The 19,075-nt window shown below is 38.6% G+C and overlaps 1 protein-coding gene across 1 annotated transcript in view; it reads left to right on the forward strand.

Moving 5' to 3' along the window:
- The first annotated feature begins 9,529 nt into the window (after positions 1-9,529).
- FYTTD1 (forty-two-three domain containing 1) overlaps positions 9,530-19,075 on the forward strand; it is a 28,457-nt gene continuing 18,911 nt past the window's right edge. Inside the window, exons 1-2 of the mRNA XM_026495516.4 lie at positions 9,530-9,797; positions 14,001-14,129. Coding sequence (XP_026351301.1) covers positions 9,692-9,797; positions 14,001-14,129 — 235 coding nt within the window. The 5' untranslated portion in view covers positions 9,530-9,691. The remainder of the gene's footprint in view (positions 9,798-14,000; positions 14,130-19,075) is intronic.

Here is a 19,075-nt window from a genome sequence, read left to right on the forward strand (position 1 = left end):
ACATGAAAGTCCGCTTTATCAGGAAATTCTAGAACTAAAGTTGTAGAAAGTCTCAGAGAATGCTATAGTAAAAGTTCTGGGAAAAGTTACACCCAAGTCTGGGTTTACACACATTTAAAGCAGTCAGTTAATAAATGTGATAACAACCTACATTAGCCATGTGTCCCCCTGTCCCATCCTTCTGCTTTCTCTCACCCCAGATGGCCCTATCCTGAATCCCTGCTTTATGATTACACTGCTTCCCTTTTTATGTAGTTTCTTTGTATCAATTTATATACCTAGAAATTATTTTTTTTATTTTGTGTTTTGACTTTTAAAAAGGCTATTGAACTGTATTTATTCTTTGGGGCCTTAGCTTTTTACTTAATATTACATTGGTAAGATTTAGTCACATTATCGTATGTCACTGTAGTTCATTGATTTTGACTGCTATATAATAGTTCATTGTGTGAACACACCAGTTTATTCATGCTGTCTTTCATTGATAGGCATTTGGGTTGTTTCCAGGGTTTTGCTATTATAAACAGTGCTGCTATTAATACTCTTTTACATGTGCCCTCTTGTATATAAACAAAGGTTTCTCTTGGGTACATACCTAGAATTGGAATTGTTAGGTCATAGGTCTATTGTCTATCCTAGCGTTTGTTTTGAGTGGTGGCTTTGTAGGTGCACAGTTTTCAAAATAACTAATTAGTTACAATATCATAACTAACTATAATTGGTTATTTAAAATAACCAAAAAAATGAAATAATTAACTAACCAAATTAAAGTGGGCCATGCATGGAAAATGATGAGAGTATATCATGAATCAAGGCTTGTGATTAATCCAAGATTGTGCTTCTGAGACCCAAATGCAAAAATTGTCAAATACACAAAAATATCTAGCATGAGGCTTCAGTAAGTCACATAAATGTAATGGTCTTACTTAGGACTGCTTGCTGAAGTAATATTTTAAAAGTCAAAAAACCTGAAGAAGTTTGTTTGATATTGATCAATGTTTTTGTTTTCAAGATCACCAGGATTCTAGTTTTATTCAAACAGTAATAGGTCCTAGAGTACCAATGGCAAAAAGCTAAATTCACTTAAGAATCAGTTATTCAAATAATGGATTTTTAAAGCACCTTACATTTACCAATTTGCCAAAATTTGGTTTTAAGAAATAGTCTGTTTTTTATTTTTTGTTTAAATTCAATTTAGTTAACATATACTGTATATTAGTTTCAGGGGTAGAATTTAGTGATTCGTCAGTTGCATATAATACCCAGTGCTCATTACATCAAGTGCCCTCCTTAATGCCCATCACCCAATTACCCATTCCCCACACACCTCCCCTCTAGCAACCCTCAGTTTGTTTCCTAGAGTTAAGCATCTCTTACAGTTTGCCTCCCTCTTTGTTTTCATTTTACTTTATTTAACTAGTCTTCTTAAATATATTCAACCAACATCAATTATAGTCATGAATATGTTCTTTTTTTATTATATTCACTAAAATTACTCTTAGCAACATTGTATAACATATTCAAATTTTAAAAGCTAAGAAATGGCTCTCACTGGCCAAGTCAAAAACAATTTGAGCATCAAAATGAGTTAATCCATGAAATGTATACGTATCTACACTATTTTCAAAGGCAAGCACAGTTCTTACACTCTTTACCACTTTGCTTTTCAAAAGAGAATTTTTGAACACAGGATGAGTCTGAATTTCTATGGAATTACATGCATATATAAATAAGTATGCAAATAATAAATAAATAGAAAAGGGAAGAAAGAAAGAGGAGAAGGGAAAACTGTTTTCCACAGTAAAATGTCAACTAATGTAGAGGAATGTTAGACTTAGAAAATCACTGTTTTGTAGCCACCACTAATAATCGATTCATGCAAGAATCATGAATGGATGCTAAAGCCATTAGTGAAATTTGTTCTGAAACAGGATATTTATACAGTCTCAAACTATCTCCCCACAGAGCATTTACTCATTAGAAATGGGAAAAAGACAAAAAAGAAAGGAAAGAAAGAAAAGAAAGGAAAGAAAGAAAAAAGAGGAAAAAGAGGTCCCTTTACAATGGAGAATCGAGAAAACTGGCAGACATGACCTTCATCAAGTGATCACCGATAAGAAAAAACGACATCATGTGCTTTCTAATGTTAAGTTCTGAGAAGGACACAACATCACTTACATAGTACTCATGACGGAAGTGAATAACCTGAATTTAATTACAGGCTAGCAATAAGACAAGAGTAAAAGTGGAGGACAGTCTATATAACAACAGCCTTCAATCCTCAAAAATATAAATATAAAAAACTAAGAAAAGCTGACAAATTTTATATTAAAGGAGACAAAAGAGGCAGGACAAAGAAATGCAACATGAGAACATGGATTCGATCCTAGATTGGAAAAAAAATGTATAAAGGATAATTATTTATTAGGATAATTGGCAAAATTTAAATATAGACTGTACATCAGAGAACAGAATTACATCAATGTTATTTTTTCTGAATTTGATCATTTTAGCATGGTTATGTAAAAGAATATACTTAGAGATATATTCTATATCACGATGTCTGCAATTTACTCTCAGATTGTCCAACAACAACAAATAAGAATTACAGCCATTTGGGGGCGTCTGGGTGGCTCGGTTGGTTAAGCATCTGCCTTAGGCTCTGGTCATGGTCTCAGGGTCCTGGGATGGAGCCCCGCCTCAGGCTCCCTGCTCAGCAGGGAGTCAGCTTCTCCCTCTGCCTCTCCCTTCCCTGCTCATGCTCTTTCTCAAATAAATAAAAAAGTTTAAAAAAAATACACGTAACCTACTGAACATCATAGCTTAGGCTACTTTAAAAATGCTCAGAACATGTCCATTATTAGCCTACAGTTGACCAACATCCTATAACACAAAGCCTATCTAATCATAAAGTGTTAAATATCTCATGTAATGTGTTGAATACTGAAAGTGAAAAACCAAATGGCTGTATGAGTGCAGAATAGATGTAAACGTATCAGTTGTTTACCGTCCAGGTCACCTGGCTAATGGAGCTGCACTGGCTGCTGCTGCCCCACGCCATGAGAGAGTATCTATGGGGTGTCACTAGCCTGGGAAAAGATCAAAACTTAGAATTCTAAGTTCAGTTTCAACTGAATGCATATCACTTTCATACCATCATAACGTCAAAAAATTCTGTCAAACCATAAGTTGGGGATTGTCTGTATAGAGAAAGCAAATGTGGCAAAACTTTAATAACTGGTGAATCTTGGTGAAGGGTATAGGGGTTATTACACTATGTTTACAAAATTTTTCTAGATTTGAAAATAGGCAAGGATTTTAGTATGATTTTGTTTTTCTCATGACTGCATCCTAAAATCAATGTAATGAAAATTTTAGTGTTTCACATGGAAATTTCTTCTTTTATAATGATTAATTTTTAATATATTTTAATTTCTGTTTTTTCCACAGTTTAGCATTTTAAGAAGTCTTTAGCCAATTTTGCCAAAACCAATTCACTGACTTTACCAAATTTACTGATTTACCAAAATTCTTTTTTTTTCCTTTTCTCTTCTTTTAATAAAGCTTATAGGGCTCCGTGGCTGGCTCGGTCAGTAGAGCATACTACTCTTGATCTCAGGGTTGTGAGTTCAAGCCCCCATTGGGTGTGGAGATTACTTTTTAAAAAATCGCATTTGATATGAACTGCTATAAGCTTTACTTTTTTAAAGATTTTATTTATTTTTTGGGGCTCCCTGCTCAGCAGGGAGCCTGCTTCTCCTTCTGCCTCTGCCGCTCCCCCTGCTTGTGTTCTCTCTCTCTCTCTTTCAAATAAATAAAAAAATGAAATCTTAAAAAAAAAGATTTTATTTATTTTTTTAAAGTAATCTCTACACCCAACGGGGGGGTTGAACTCACAACCCTGAGGACAGGAGTCACATGTTCTACCATCTGAGCCAGCCAGGCACCCCTCAAGTGTGATAATTTTTAAAGCTTTTGAAGAATTCTGCCAGATCTTACTTGACTGGTTCTATTCTGTCTTTACAGCAACATTTCCACCCATTTTAAATATTTAGTATTAGTTCACTTATTCAATCATATGGGAAAGCTCATTGCCATCCATGGGTAATGCACAAAAATTCAGAAATTAAGAAGTTACAATGAAATTTTTAAAAATCTTATTTTGGGGCTAAGCAAATCCTTAACACATTTGAAGAATGTTCACTATGTCCTTGTCTCAGCTCTCTGAAACTCTAGCTAAATAAACCTGAGCCAAGAGAATGGATTCTCTCCTGAGGGAAAGAGAGAGATGAGAGTCCAGGCATGGCTCTTGATCCCAGAACAAGGAGGCCAAGGGGCAAAGAGAGAAGCAGCATGGGGAGAAGAAAAACTGCCTAAAGGCCCCATGACTCTGGAATCCTGGCTTTCCAGAACCTTCCTAGACCACCAAACTGTCTAATACAAATCAAGGATATATTTTTTTTTAAAGGGAACCATGTAAATAAGGTGTAAATAAGGAGAAACTGTGACTTACATAGATTTGTGTAGCTTTAGAAAATTCCACAATTAGTCATTCAGTGAATTGACTAGAATCCTTGGTTGACAGCACACCTACCCTGCCCAAAGAAGACAAAGCCTAATAAGGAGTGAACTAGAGATCCAACCTCTGAGTCCAGGAAGAATTCCCCTTCAAGTTCCTCTGTCCACACGGAGTAAGTTCTGTAGTCAGAGAAAACTGATGGTCAGGGACATGGAGACCAGTAATGCCTTCGGCTACGTCTGCACCCCTGCCTGTCATGTATCTGCTGCTATGTTCTGCTGTATCACTGCACTGTAGCAGTGGTCTGTACATAGTAGGAACTCAAACTCTAGTTGAACTAATAAATGAATGAATCCTAAGATTAAAAGGCAGAAGACTAGAACAGCTAGAGGAGCTTAGAACGAAGGAAAAGACAACACAAAGAGGAACACGAAGCTATAGCAAAGTGGCAAAGAAAAAGCCACTGCAGCAGAGATAGTGGCAAATGGGGTAGAATGAGAAGAACTGAGCAGCAAAGAGAAGAAAAACCGTACTGTGCATGCAAGTAACTTAAGAGAGTCAGGTACAATGATAATAGTTATACCTAACTAGGGGCGCCTGGGTGGCACAGCGGTTAAGCGTCTGCCTTAGGCTCAGGGCATGATCCCGGCGTGATCCCGGCGTGATCACGGCATTGTGGGATCGAGCCCCACATCAGGCTCCTCCGCTATGAGCCTGCTTCTTCCTCTCCCACTCCCCGTGCTTGTGTTCCCTCTCTTGCTGGCTGTCTCTATCTCTGTCGAATAAATAAATAAAATCTTAAAAAAAATAGTTATACCTAACTAATACATACTATACCTACAGGTGATACAAATTATACCTAAATCCCTTTTTATATCAGTGTAATAGAAATTTTGCAAATTTACAGAAGTACAAAAATCCTCTTCTGTAAAGCAAGAGTTGATACCAAAATCAGACAGACATTATAAGGAATGGAAACTACACATCAATATCACTCATGAGGGGTGCCCAGGTGGCTCAGTTGGTTAAGTATCTGCCTTTGGCTCAGGTCATGATCCCAGGGTCCTGGGATTGAGCCCCTCAATAGGCTCCCTGCTCAGCGGGGTGTCTGCTCCTCTCTCTCCCTCTGCCCCTCCGTCTCCCACTGCTTGTGCTCTCTCTCTCTCTCTCAAATAAATAAATATATAAAATCTTTTTTAAAAAATCACTCATGAAAAGAAAAAAAATATCCTTGACAAAGCATTAGCAAACCAAATCCAACGATGCATAAAAAAGATAATACACCATGACCAAGTAGGTTTCTCCTAGAAATGCAAGGGTAGCTCGACAGTTGAAAAAAAGACATTTTTTTTAAACCCCATTTGGTCATCTCAATAGATGCAGAAAAATATTAGATAAAATTTGACATACACTCATGATTAAAACTCTCCACAAACCATGAGTAGAAGGAAACTTCTTCAACCTGATAAAGGGCATCTGCAAAAAAATCTAGCATAACGATGAAAGATAATGCTTTCCCCCTGGGGTTTGTCATAAGGGAAAGATCCTCACTTTCACCTCTCCTTTTAAATATGTACTGAAGGGGCACCTGGGTGGTTCAGTCGATTAAGCGTCTGCCTTCAGCTGAGGTCATGATCTCAGGGTCCTGGGATCAAGCCCTCATCGGGCCCCCTACTCAGTGGGAAGTCTGCCTCTCCCTCCCCCCAGCTCATTCTCTCTCTCTCTCTCAAATAAATAAATAAAATCTTAAAAAAATATATGGTACTGGAGTTCCCAGTCAGTGCAATCAGGCAAGCAAAAGAATGAAAGGCATACAGATTGGAAACAATTACGCTGAGTGAAGTAATCCAGATAAAAAAAAAAGAATATATACTGTATGATTCTACTTATATAAAATTCTAGAAAACGCAAATTAATCTGTAGGATCAGTGGTTGCTTATGTAGTGGCTGGGGAAAGGATTATAAAGGAGCACAGGAAAACTTCTGGGGATGATAGATATATTTATTATCCTCTTTATGGTGGTGTTTTTGCAGTCTATACACCATATGCCCATATAAATCGCACACTTTAAATATGTGTCTTTTATTGGCTATCAATTATACCTCAATAAAGCTGAAAAAAGAGGGACTTAGAAGAAATATCAAACTAATAAGTTAAGGGGTGAAATACATGAACTGTGCTTACCTCTGAAGAGAATGTAGATCTCTATGCACATTGTGCGAAGAGAGCCACAATGTGATGATAGAGAGGTATGATGTTAACGTTGCCAGATTTAGCAAAAGTAAAAATCTAAGACTCCCAGTTAAATTTGAATTTCAGATAAATAATGAGTAACTGTTTAATATAAATATATCCTAAATATCACATGCAACATCCTGTAGTAATTTGCTATTTATTCATTGTTTATCTACAATTCAAATGTAACCGATCTTGTCTTTTATCTGGCAATCCTAGACATTGTCTTATGTATACTGTATGAAATCAAGCTTCTAAAAAGGGCAGTTACTTGAATTCCGTGTTCATTCTGACTTGGACGAAGCTGCTGAACTATGGTACTCCAGACAATGGCTATATATTCAGTGTCCTGCTCAGTACTGTACTGAGTCACAGTAGGTGCTCAGAAAAAAAATTTTTTTTGCTCTGCAAGCTGTATGAAGATAGGGGCTGAATCCATCTTTACTCATCATTTAATCCCCAGAGCCTATTACAATGCCTGGTGCTCAATGACTATATAATTAAACGAATAATTGCCTCTCAGGCCCCTGAAAATGCGGGGTTGACTTTTTTACTCCAGCCCTTGTGGCTGGCAGATCCACTTCTTAGACAAGCCCCAGTTCTGATTTCTCAGTGTGTCTTCCACCTCACTTTTGCTGTATGTGTCTCAGGTTGCTGTTTTGTTTTCTACTGTTTTGTGTGTGCCTGACCTATCCTTACACAGTGGTTCTCGTTTCTTTGTTTTTCCCTTTGGAATCTGGGTGACTGCTCTAAGACTCAGAGCCTCAGCCTTTGGGGAAATCTCAAAGTCTGAAACACAACAGCTAGGATTGCTTAATGAAATATTGGGGCATATTCCCTTTAAAGTTAAGGAGATTTGGAGTTGAGCTTCAGTTTTGGGGAGAAGATCAGGATAAAAGGGAATCTTTATATATATTGGTGGTGGGTTGGATTTTATACATTTGGGATTTTTCTTATCTGTCCTATAAATAACTGAAGTACAAAATGCATCCAAACTCTAAATGCATTACTTTTCTTGCTGTAACATTAAGAACTTAACCTAATGTTCTTTCTTGTAGATTACTCCCACAAATAAGCAGAGATTATAGAAGTTATTTCTTTTTTTTTAAAAGATTTTATTTATTTATTAGACAGAGATAGAGACAGCCAGCGAGAGAGAGGGAACACAAGCAAGGGGAGTGGGAGAGGAAGAAGCAGGCTCATAGCGGAGGAGCCTGACGTGGGGCTCGATCCCACAATGCCGGGATCACGCCCTGAGCCGAAGGCAGACGCACAACCGCTGTGCCACCCAGGCGCCCCTATAGAAGTTATTTCTAAGGAGAGAATGATAGTGTGAAGAAAAATGTTTCATGCATAGAAGGCTTTAGAACCATAAGAAATCCAAGAATAATTACGTATAATGTATTTAGTATAACTACTTCTTGTTTTGCAGATGAGTATGAGACCCAGACAGTCTCCCAAGTTCACACAGTGAATGACTGAAGTGAGTGAAAAAGGTACCACTCAGTAAAACCTAGGTCTCTCTCATACTTTTATCTCTATAACAAATCTCCCCTAGTTTTTAGCAGTCTGGAGAGAGGTGGTGGCTGTTGGGTTGAATAGTAATAAAATCAAGCACATTGTGCTGAGAGAATATATGCTACTCTCCTTGACATGCCAAATATGACACGTTCTTGGGTTCTTTTAGTCCAAACCTTCCTTTACCATTAAAGTTTCTTATACCCCTTCATAGGTGTGTTCTGGGCTGATTCACTCGTCTTCCATGGTTATATTTTTGTCTTGGGGGGAAAATTAATTACGTACAGGCTACTGTGGTTTCTAGATGCTTTAGGTCACTGGTTCCTCTCTATGCAAAAAGAAATTTTAGGAAGTGGACAGGAGGAAGGTGGCACAGATTTCTAAATGGACGGAATACCCGTCCTGGTTTTTTCCTTAGATGCAAACATCTCAGATACTTTTAATCTGTTATGAGGGTGATATAACCTAAATGCTTCCATACAAGCACAGTTGATTTGGAGGAGGAGAAAGAGGTAAGGAGAAAGAGAATATCATGTTTTGTAAATAGAGGGAAAAAAGTTATTATTCAGGAATTCATAAAATATTAAGAAGTTTTCCTACAAGGATGATTAGAAAGAAAAACGAATCCTATTAATTCCCAACGCAAATGAATTAGAGAAAAAGGCAACCAAAAAAAAAAAAAAAAAAAAAAAAAGAGGTACTTACCCCTCTCCTAAGGGAAGATGAGGTGTTATTAAGGTAGCTAGTACCGTGTAAAATGTTTTGAGAGTGCCTGCTGAGAAGTGGTACAAATGCGGAAACGTTAGCATTTGCGTTTATCGGTAAGGTGACGCAACAGTTGTTACTGCAGCTTTTGCTCTGCATCCGAACGTGGCGACTCCGCCTGTTGCAGGTGGAGGAGCTGCCTGGGAGAGGGGAGCTGGGATGCAGTTCTGCGACCTAAGCTTTATAGGGTCTATCCTGCCTCTGAGGCTGCATTGCTGTGGGGTGTGAAAGGTTCGTGTGTACCAAAGCTTAGGGGGCCCTTCTGAAGCAGGACAGAGTGGAAGGACACGGAGGAACACAATCTCATTTAAGGCATGCGATCCTGAGGTTCTCAGGGTCCAGCATCCCCCAATTTGGGCGGAAAGGCGAATAGCTAAAACAGCGGCCTTTGCAAGCGTCCAGAGCAGCAGGTGCAATGTTTCCTCCTGTCCGGCAAGGGCCGCTAGGAGCAAGCTTGGGCGCGGAGCCCCTCTCGCCGGCCGCTCGTCTCTGTAGCCCCTCCCCCCGTCCGCAGCCGCGGGTGGGAGAGCGAGGGTACCGCCAGCACGCGTGCGCGCTCCCTCGGTGCGGCTAGTCTGCGTGCGTGAGTGGGAGGTGGCAGGCCTCGGTCTGTGGCCTTCTCCGCTGACTGTTCCAGCGCGACGTCCCCAGCCATGAACCGGTTTGGTACCCGGTTAATGGGAGCTACGGCGACCCCACCGCCGCCGCCGCCGAAAGCCCGCAGCAATGAAAACCTTGACAAAATTGATATGTCTTTGGGTAAGGAGCCGAGTTGAACCGAGTTGGAGTGGGGGGAGGGTGTGGGTGGAACCAAGTACCGCGGTTTGTGGGGGAAGGGGCGGTTGGCCGCAGTTGTCGGTCGAGTTTTTCCTCGCGGGTGGGCGGAACCAAGTCCGGGCCCGCGGGGACAGGGGGAAGCGCCAGCTGGTGCGATGGTTGAGCCGGAGGGACCCGGGCGTCCCCTCGGCGGGGCTGTGTCTGAGGAGGGGCAGTGGGGGCTGGCGGCGCTGCGGGCTGGGGGGTTTGGAGGGTCGAGGAACGCTACCACTCGCGGACGATCCCGGCTCTTTGTGAGGAAAACTCTGCGGGTTTCCCCTCAAGCATGTTCGCTGTGGGCGGTGTCAGGGGAGCGAGGGGAGAGGTCCGACCGAGCCATCCTTGCTGAAGAAAGCCCTTTGAGAGCCCGGCTGGGTCTGCGTTCGGTTAAAGTCGCTGGTTCACGGGAGGGCTTGTTGGGCATTTTGTGCGGCCAGGCCTACGCCTGGCGCGGTGCGGGCAGCGCAGAGACGCCCCCGAGAGTTGGCCATCTCTGCCGGGCGCCAGACCTCGAGGCCCCGTCGGGGCACCCACCCTGGAGCGTTTGTCAGAAAATATCATCAGGCAAGGGCTTCATCAGATGGTGTTTTATTAGGAGGTGCCTAGGAAGGCGCACTCTCCTTATCTAGGCCTCAAAGTTAGCTGATTAGGAAAAAAGCAAAAACCGAGGGAGAGATTGACATGGATTAATGGGAAGCCGGGTGAAGCGTGGGGTCCAGCCCCTATAAGGAAGAGTGGGGTGTGTTGGTGAGGATTTTGCAAAAGTAGGAGGGTCGGTGATTCAGTTAAAAATTCATGCCTAACACTAGTGAGGCACTAGCCTCTGGATTAGCCGGTTCAAAAGTTACTTTTTTGGTAGAGATTTAAGTTACCGTTATCAGATATGGTTCTGCCTGCTCTTTCTGTGGCCTATAGTTTTTTGGATAAGTGTTTGAGAAGTACCTGACAGGTGGCTACAGAGGTGTGTAACTTTTCCAAGGAAGGTATTTTTCTTTTTTGCTGTGGTTTTCCTGCAAAGTTTTTAGTCAAAAATCAAGAACTCTTGGATTGTTGTGATTACCGCACATCAGAATCTAATACGTGAGTTAAGTAAATCATCAGAAATAATAGGTTGGCCTCAAGTCTTGTCTTAGTGATAGTAGTGAACTCTAAAGAAATGAGAAATCTTTTCGGCTAAGGCCAAGAAGAATTTAATAACGGGTATTTATTGAGTGCTTACCACCTTGCAGGCACTGACCTAAACATTTTATGTGTGTTAACTCGGTTTAGCCTCATAATAACTCTATGAAGTTTGTGCTTCTAATGATAAAGAGCATGGAATCCAGAATCACACTGCCTTCAGTTCAGATCCTCTGCCACTTACTAGCCATGTGGTCACAGGCAAATTATTTCTCACTGCTTCATGCGTAAAATGTGGTAATAGTGCTTGTCTGTCTCAGAGGGTTGCTGTATTAAATGAGTCCATAGGCATATATAAACTGCCTCAGAACAGTACCTGGTACACAGTAAGCATTATATTTACATAAACACACTATGTAAACCATTGTTGTTATTCCTGTTTTACAAAAACTGAGGCATAGAGAAATAACTCGCCCCAAATCATATAGGTCAGAAAACCCTGTCTAGTTGCAGGAAGTGTTAAACCTGTATTATAATAACCAATGCATTTTTTTTAAGTTTCTAGGTTGTTTTTGTATGTGTTTTGTTTGGTGGTTAGGATGTTCAAGTGAAGAAAATGGAGGGATAATTCTCTTTGAAGGTAGAAACGGAGTGCTCTGATAGCTAAAATAGATGTTGGTTTCTTTTCTCTCCTCCAAGAATAGATAGGTTCAGGTTCCTTTTTTTTTTTAATTGAGAGTTTTACAGAAATGGGATGAAAAAATGGTACCTTTTTTAAAAAAGTTTATTTTTTTAGTAGTCTCTATACCTGACCTGGGGCTCATTTTATGACCCTGAGATCAAGAGTTGCATGCTCTTCTGAGTCAAGCAGGCACCCCGAGATGGTACCTATTTTAGACAATTATTATGCTTTGTGAATATTCCACTTTATCAGGTCTGCAGAGGTTTAGAATCTGATTTTTGTTTGTTAAATTGTGACTGTATGAATTATATGAATATTCTTATAGAATATCTTCCAAGGTTACCAATAGCTGGCCTCATTGCGGCTCAATTTCTTAATTTGAAAATAGGTATTACAATACTTCATAGAATTGTGAGAATTAAATGAATACTAGTGAGAACAATGCTTCTTGGTTACTGTCATGGAAGAAATTTTTTTTTTTTCCCTGATACGTACCCTACCTACCTGAGTAGGAGAAAGCCATTTTCTTCTTTTAGATGGAAGAATCCACAATCATTTAACTTGAGGATTTAGATGATAAAACATTTAGATATAAAGCGATTTTATATTTTATATGCTTTTCTACTTTTAATTTTGTTATGTTTATACTTTCTAAAATGCTCTATTTTAAAATTAACCTAGTTAGTCAAAATTATGCTTCACCTTTTTTTTTTTTTAATGATTCCCCAGCAAATTCATTTTTTGGTGTACTCTCGTGGCTCTGAGATTTCAGACTTCTGGTGAAGAATAAGTAGTACCTTGTTAAAGGAAAGTAGTTTTTCAAAAGTATTCCCTTTCTGTCCCCTGAGAATATAACATGTTCATGTATCTGATTTCATGAAACCTTTTTTTCTTTTTAAGATTTTATTTCTGTGTTTGAGAGAGCGAGAGAGCGCGCACAAGTGGGGGTGAGGAGGGGCAAGACGGAGAGGGAGAAGCAGACTCCCCACTCAACAGAGAGCCCAATGCGGGACTGGGTCCCAGGACCCTGAGATCATGACCTGAGCTGAAGGCAGATGCTTAACCAACTGAGCCACCAGGGGCCCCGGAACCTTTTTATTTTAAAACAAATATTTTTGAGTGTCTTGTATGTGCATGAATTTATTTTAGAGGAAGGACTGACTTCAAGAAGATAACAAAGTACTTTGGAGAGATTTGAATTTTTTTAATGAATATTTGTGATTAAGAGTCTTAAAGATTACTGATGGGTTAGGTAGTGTAATATATAAGAAAGGATTTCCATAATATATAATTACTCCTTTTACTTCAGAAAAGACTAATTATATTAATATAGTTGTTAGGTTCTTGTATTTAGAGCAGTTTGGAAAAAATAATTGCAGTTAATTAGTTTTGTGAGATTTTATTAAGTTGTTGACCAGGTTTATTTGCTTTACCAATCATCAAAATTAATATTGGAGTTGGAACTGTGAACAAAGTATTTGGATATTTCTTAAATTAGTATTTTTGACTTCTAGTAATCTTTTAACATTTGTAGATAGAAATCTGAAGTACATTTAGCTTCCTGATCTTCATATTGTTGTGCTATGGTATTAGAGCAATGTGATGTTAGTAAATTACTTTGGGAAAGGTTGAAAGTGTTTTTGAGAACAATGAGGATTTGAAAGATCAGGTAGAAAGCAAAGTAAGGTAATCCTGAATTATTTTGCAAGAGGAGTGGAAAATCCATATTATTTTCTTTTTGTACTATACCTTTATTATGTACTTGTTTTATTTCATATTAGCTCTTGTTTGATTCTATCAGTAATTTTAAACTTAACTGAGAAAAGGAACCATATTTTACTTGTGTTTGTTTTCATTCTAGCACAGCCTGTCAGTATGTTCATTGCACATAGTGTATGCTCAATAAATATTTGCTGAATTGAGGTGAACTTCTTTAGAAATATACTCTTTTAATTGAATGATTTTATTTTTTTTATGCCTATGGTTTTATTGGAAGGTGGTCATCTTTAAAAACTAGACATCTCTGTGATTATGAAAAGTAAATATGAATAATTTTTGTAAACAGGCTTATGCTTTTTTGTATGCATCAGGTTAAGAAATACTGTGGATAACAGAAATCTTCATTAATTGGTAGATCTGCTTTGGGCTAGTGAATTGAACTTTTCCTACAAAACTTCTTCAGTGCTGCAAGTATATTGACTGATTTGACTTTTTATCTTCTTACAAAAGTGCTTTCAAAGTAGCAAAGAAGTTAGGGACGTAGGAAATCTATCAACTAGAAAATGAGACAGTAATTGAGTCATTAGGTTAAAATGAAAATAATCATCACATTTCGTATATCACAGATGATATCATCAAATTGAATCGAAAGGAAGGAAAAAAGCAGAATTTTCCGAGACTAAATAGAAAACTCCAGCAAAGTAGTGCTCGGCAATTCAGGATGAGAGTGCGATGGGGAATCCAACAGAATTCTGGTAAGTTTTACAAGTAAGGTTTAATAAAGAGCTATTACTTGTGGGTATGCTATCTTTAGTATATACTTAAAACGTGGAGGAAATATATTAGTACCCTTTGTGATTTGTATTTTCTCTACTCTCAGGTTTTTGTTTAATCTTGAAATCTGGTAAACATTTTAAGTTGCTTTAAATAGGTGATAACCTTGTTTCTTAAAAACATTAGGTCATTTTTAAAGTACGTGAGTATATAAATAGCGTAAGTTATATTTAGGGCTACAGTATTGTAAAGGATTTTACATATCATGAGGTTTTATCTCCTTCCCAGTTAGGTATTTCTTTAACAGTCTGTCTGGTGGGTAATTACATAACTCCAGCATATATCCAGTGAATGAGCATACTACTCCACAAGACAACTCCATTATTGGAGACAACTCTGTTTACTAGGAAGTTTTCTTAATTTGAATTAAATCTTGCCCACCTGTTGACTCTACAGTTTCTTTTCTATATGAGAACTTTTTAAATATGTGGACACTATTCTGCATGGAAAATACTTGCAGACTCTTTGTATTATCATCTAGGGCTTTTAGGATTTGTTAAATACTCAAAAGGTAACACTCAGAATTAAGTGCCTTAGATGTGACCTAATGATCTTGGAACTGTACATATACAGTTATTTTTGGCAATTTGGAAGCTTATTTATATACAGCCATCTTGTTCCAAAATGGATTTAAGGTGGTAACTGAACCCTATTAATTTGATATGACTCATTAATTTTTTTAGCAGTTATATCAGTGTTTTAGAATAAACCTTTGTCCAAATTAAAAGACTCTAGATCTTTTTTTTACACATGTAACAAATGTTTGATGAACTAGCTCTTAAGTTGACTTTTATCCTGTGTGTTAAAAAACATAAAAAATAGGGGCGCCTGGGTGGCACAGATGTTAAGTGTCTGCCTTCGGCTCAGGGCGTGATCCCGGCGTTATGGGATCGAGCCCCACATCAGGCTCCTCCGCTATGAGCGTGCTTCTTCCTGTCCCACTCCCCCTGCTTGTGTTCCCTCTCTCGCTGGCTGTCTCTATCTCTCCGTCGAATAAATAAATAAAAAATCTTTAAAAAAATAATAAAAAATAATTATCTGAGGGCTGAGGATGATTATAATTAGTTCTATCTATATCTAACAGTTAGTATGCCATCATACCCTCAGAATAGTCTGTAACTGAGGTTAGACCCTACACAAAATTTTATTCTTTTCTAATTTTTTTTTAAGATTTATCTATTCATTTTAGAGAGAGAGAGCACACACGCGAGTGTGTGTGTGCATGCACATGAGTGGGGCGAGGGGCAGAGGGAGCGAATCCCAAGCAGACTCCCCGCTGAGCACAGAGCCAGATGCAGAGCCTGACGAGGGACTCCACCCAGGGCTCAGCCCCATGACCCATGAGAGCACTACCTGAGCTGAAACCAAGAGTTGGACACTCAACTGACTGAACCACCCAAGCGCCCTTTCTCTAGTAATTTCTTAAACAGCTGAACCCAAGCGAGTAAATTTTGTGACAGATATTTAGCTATAGCAAATGAATGTTGAATTCCAGTGATTTATATTTAAAGATTCTTATAAATCTAACTCAGCATACCATATTTTATATGTGATTTGCTTTAAAATAATTTCAGAGTTCACAGAAGCCAGAAGTATATTTGTCAACACTAGCCACATGTTAAATACATGATAAATGCCCTGAAATGCCCAGGTTCTCAGGGTATTTAGAGATGTGATCTTTTACTTCAAGGAATTTCTAGTAACAGAGATAGGACAAAAAGCATGGAGTTGAGAAATGTCATGAGAGAAATTCCAATAGTACCATAGGACTTTGGATAGATTTTGTGCTAAGAAAATCAGTGGTGATTTAATGGATAAGGTAAAATAGGATCTGGTCCATGAAGGATAAGCAAAGCTTTCCTGTTATGGGGGTTATGATCTGAGCTTTAAGATAAATGATACCTAGGGGCAGCTTAGGATCTTATAAGATTGAACCTGTGCTTGTTTGTTCTCCAGTTACATGTGACAGAGCCTAAAATAGAACATCTGCTTCTGTCACTGAATGTGCAGAGAGACAGAAGATTGTCTCAGACTCTGATTGGTTAGAAGTTCAGATTTCCCCATTGTAATGTCAATGAGGATGTTAGCTTGGAAAACACATGAGATAGAGAGCCTTTGGCAGACTCTCAATAAATTATTTTTATTTATGTATTTTTTAAGATTTTATTTTTTTAAGTAATCTCTACAACCAACTTTGGGGCTTGAACTTCAACCCGGAGATGAAGAGTCACATGTTCTAGTGATTGAGCCAGCCAGGTGCCCCTCTGAATAAATTATTTTTGATGGCTGAACAAATAAGTGAATAAAATCTTCCTAATTCTTGGCCCAAAATATAATTTAGTCACTCATAAATATTTGTAAAAACAACCTGAATACTCTTCAGTGGTGGAATAGTATACAGCATCAGTTCTCAAAGTGTTGTCCAGGGGCCTGGGGAATCCCAACACTCAAGGGGTCCACAAGGTCAAAACTATTTTTGTAATAATACTAAGACATTAACTGTGTTTTCAGTGTTACCCTCTCACGAATGTTTTCCAGAGTCTACATGATGTGTAATAATAAAATTGAACGTGGTAGCAGATACGAGAATGTAGCTATCTTCTATTACCAAAGAGATTTGCAAAAATACAAAGCAGTGCTATCATTCCTTTTAAATAGTTTTGGGTTTTTTGGGGAATATAATTGTTGTTTTTCATTAAAAATATGTTATTTGCCCTATAGTGGGTTTATTATTGTTGTTTTAATGAAATAAATAGTTTTTAAATGTTTTAGTTTTCATTTCTAGTATGATAATATCAATAAACATAAACCCACAGAAACAAAAATTCTGGAGTTCTCAGTAATTAAGAGTGTAAAGGAGTCCTGAGGGGCGACTGGTTGGCTCAGTCGGTTAAGCCTTTGGCTCAGGTCATAATCTCAGGGTACCGGGATCCAGCTCCACATCGGGCTCCCTGCTCAGTGGGGAGTCTCCTTCTCCCTCCCCCCACTTGTGCACTGTCTCTCTCTCTCACTCAGATAAATACATAAAATCTTAAGCAAACAAAACTGAGGTCCTGAGACCAGAAAGTTTGAGAATGGCATTTCTTTTAGAGGTAGAAGAGACAGGGGAATATTTGTATGTTGCTTTGGAAAGGAGCCAGTAATATGATTGCATTTGCTCTGTGAGTCGACATTTCCCAAAAACCCTTCAAATCTTTGTGTAAGTGATCAGACTCCAGAAAGTACTGAGGCAAGTTGATAGGTATATGAGAGAAATTCACGAAGGGAATGGGTTAAGGATTCAAACGTAAGATGAAAATTCCCATCTCTAGTTTTAATTGTTGTCAATCTTGGTCACGCCTGTGGAGCTTTATAAACTAGACTGATGCTCTGTATTTCTACTGAAGCAGAATCTGCCAAAGTTGAGCCTAGAGATATTTTTTTTAAGCTCCATATGTAGTTCTGGTACATGGCTAGGGTTAAACTGCTCTGGTACAGCTGAAAATGTGAAAGGATCTTTATAGAGGTAGTAGTCGAAGTACTAAGAATGAAGATACCCTGGAAAGATAGGAGAGAGCTTTCTAGAGGGGCTGGAACGGATGAAAACTAAGAAAAGATGGGGTGTCTGGCTGGCTGAGTCCGTAGAGCATGCGAATCTTGATTTTGGGGTTGTAAGTGCAAGCCCTGCGTTGGACGTAGAGCTTACTTTTTTAAAAAAAGAAAAAAGCTAAGGACTTACTATATTAGATGATGTCTTTAGTACCTCGTAATGCTTTTTGGAATAAGGCACTTACAAAAGGTAAGAAGGAAGAGAATTGGGACGGTACATATAGGTCTTTCTTTCTTTATGAAATGTGACAATGAAAGGGTGAAAAATAGAACCATTGCTAAAACTGAGGTACAGCTGATGAAGTTTGTTTAAAGGTATAAAGGGAGGAAGGAGGAATGGATGACCTAAGCTTGCTAGAAGGTAGAGAAGCCACTCATAGAAATAAAAGTGGAAAGAATAATGAGTATGGGGACGATGACTATAGCAGTCAGAAATAGAAAGTACCCAGGAATAGAATTCTATCTTACATTTCTCCTTTTAATCAGTTTTATTCTTGTTAATGAGACTTTTCTCATGAGTCTTTCTCATCTAAGCTTAAAACTTTGGTATAAGAATGGATTCCTTCTCTCTTTAATCTTTCTCTTTGCTAATTCATTCATTCTTTTGGAATACTTTCAAATTTCTTTGTTCCACTCCCCATCCTTTATCATTTCATGTTTGAGTACTACACTAGCATCTGAAGTGGTGTCATTGCCTTTTTCCTCCCTCTTTCATTCAAAGATACTCCGTCTAGACTGATGTAACATGATCATGAATTCTGTCACCCCTCATTCTTTGTCAAGTGTATTCTTTATCCCCACATAAAGCCCTTTGATTTGAGGCCACCACATTCATTTACTTCTTATTCTTTTTTTTTTTTTTTAAAGATTTTATTTATTTATTTGACAGAGATAGAGACAGCCAGTGAGAGAGGGAACACAAGCAGGGGGAGTGGGAGAGGAAGAAGCAGGCTTCCCAGCGGAAGAGCCTGATGTGGGGCTCGATCCCAGATCGCCAGGATCACGCCCTGAGCCGAAGGCAGACGCTTAACCGCTGTGCCACCCAGGCGCCCCTCATTTACTTCTTAATCTTTCCCCATATCTCAATATGCTGTGGTTACCCAGGTCTTTGTACTTGTAAGTTTATGTTTATCTCCCTAATCAAATTTTGTCTGTTTTATAAAGCCTAGCTGAGAACCCACTTTTTCTGTAATAATTTTTTTTCTTTGGAAATGTATCCTAGATTATATTTTTTACCTTTTATTCTTTAGTTTTTATATTACAGTTTGGAAAGTTCAGT

This window comes from Ursus arctos, unplaced genomic scaffold, assembly GCF_023065955.2.
Source record: "Ursus arctos isolate Adak ecotype North America unplaced genomic scaffold, UrsArc2.0 scaffold_4, whole genome shotgun sequence".
Taxonomy (NCBI): Eukaryota; Metazoa; Chordata; class Mammalia; order Carnivora; family Ursidae; genus Ursus; species Ursus arctos.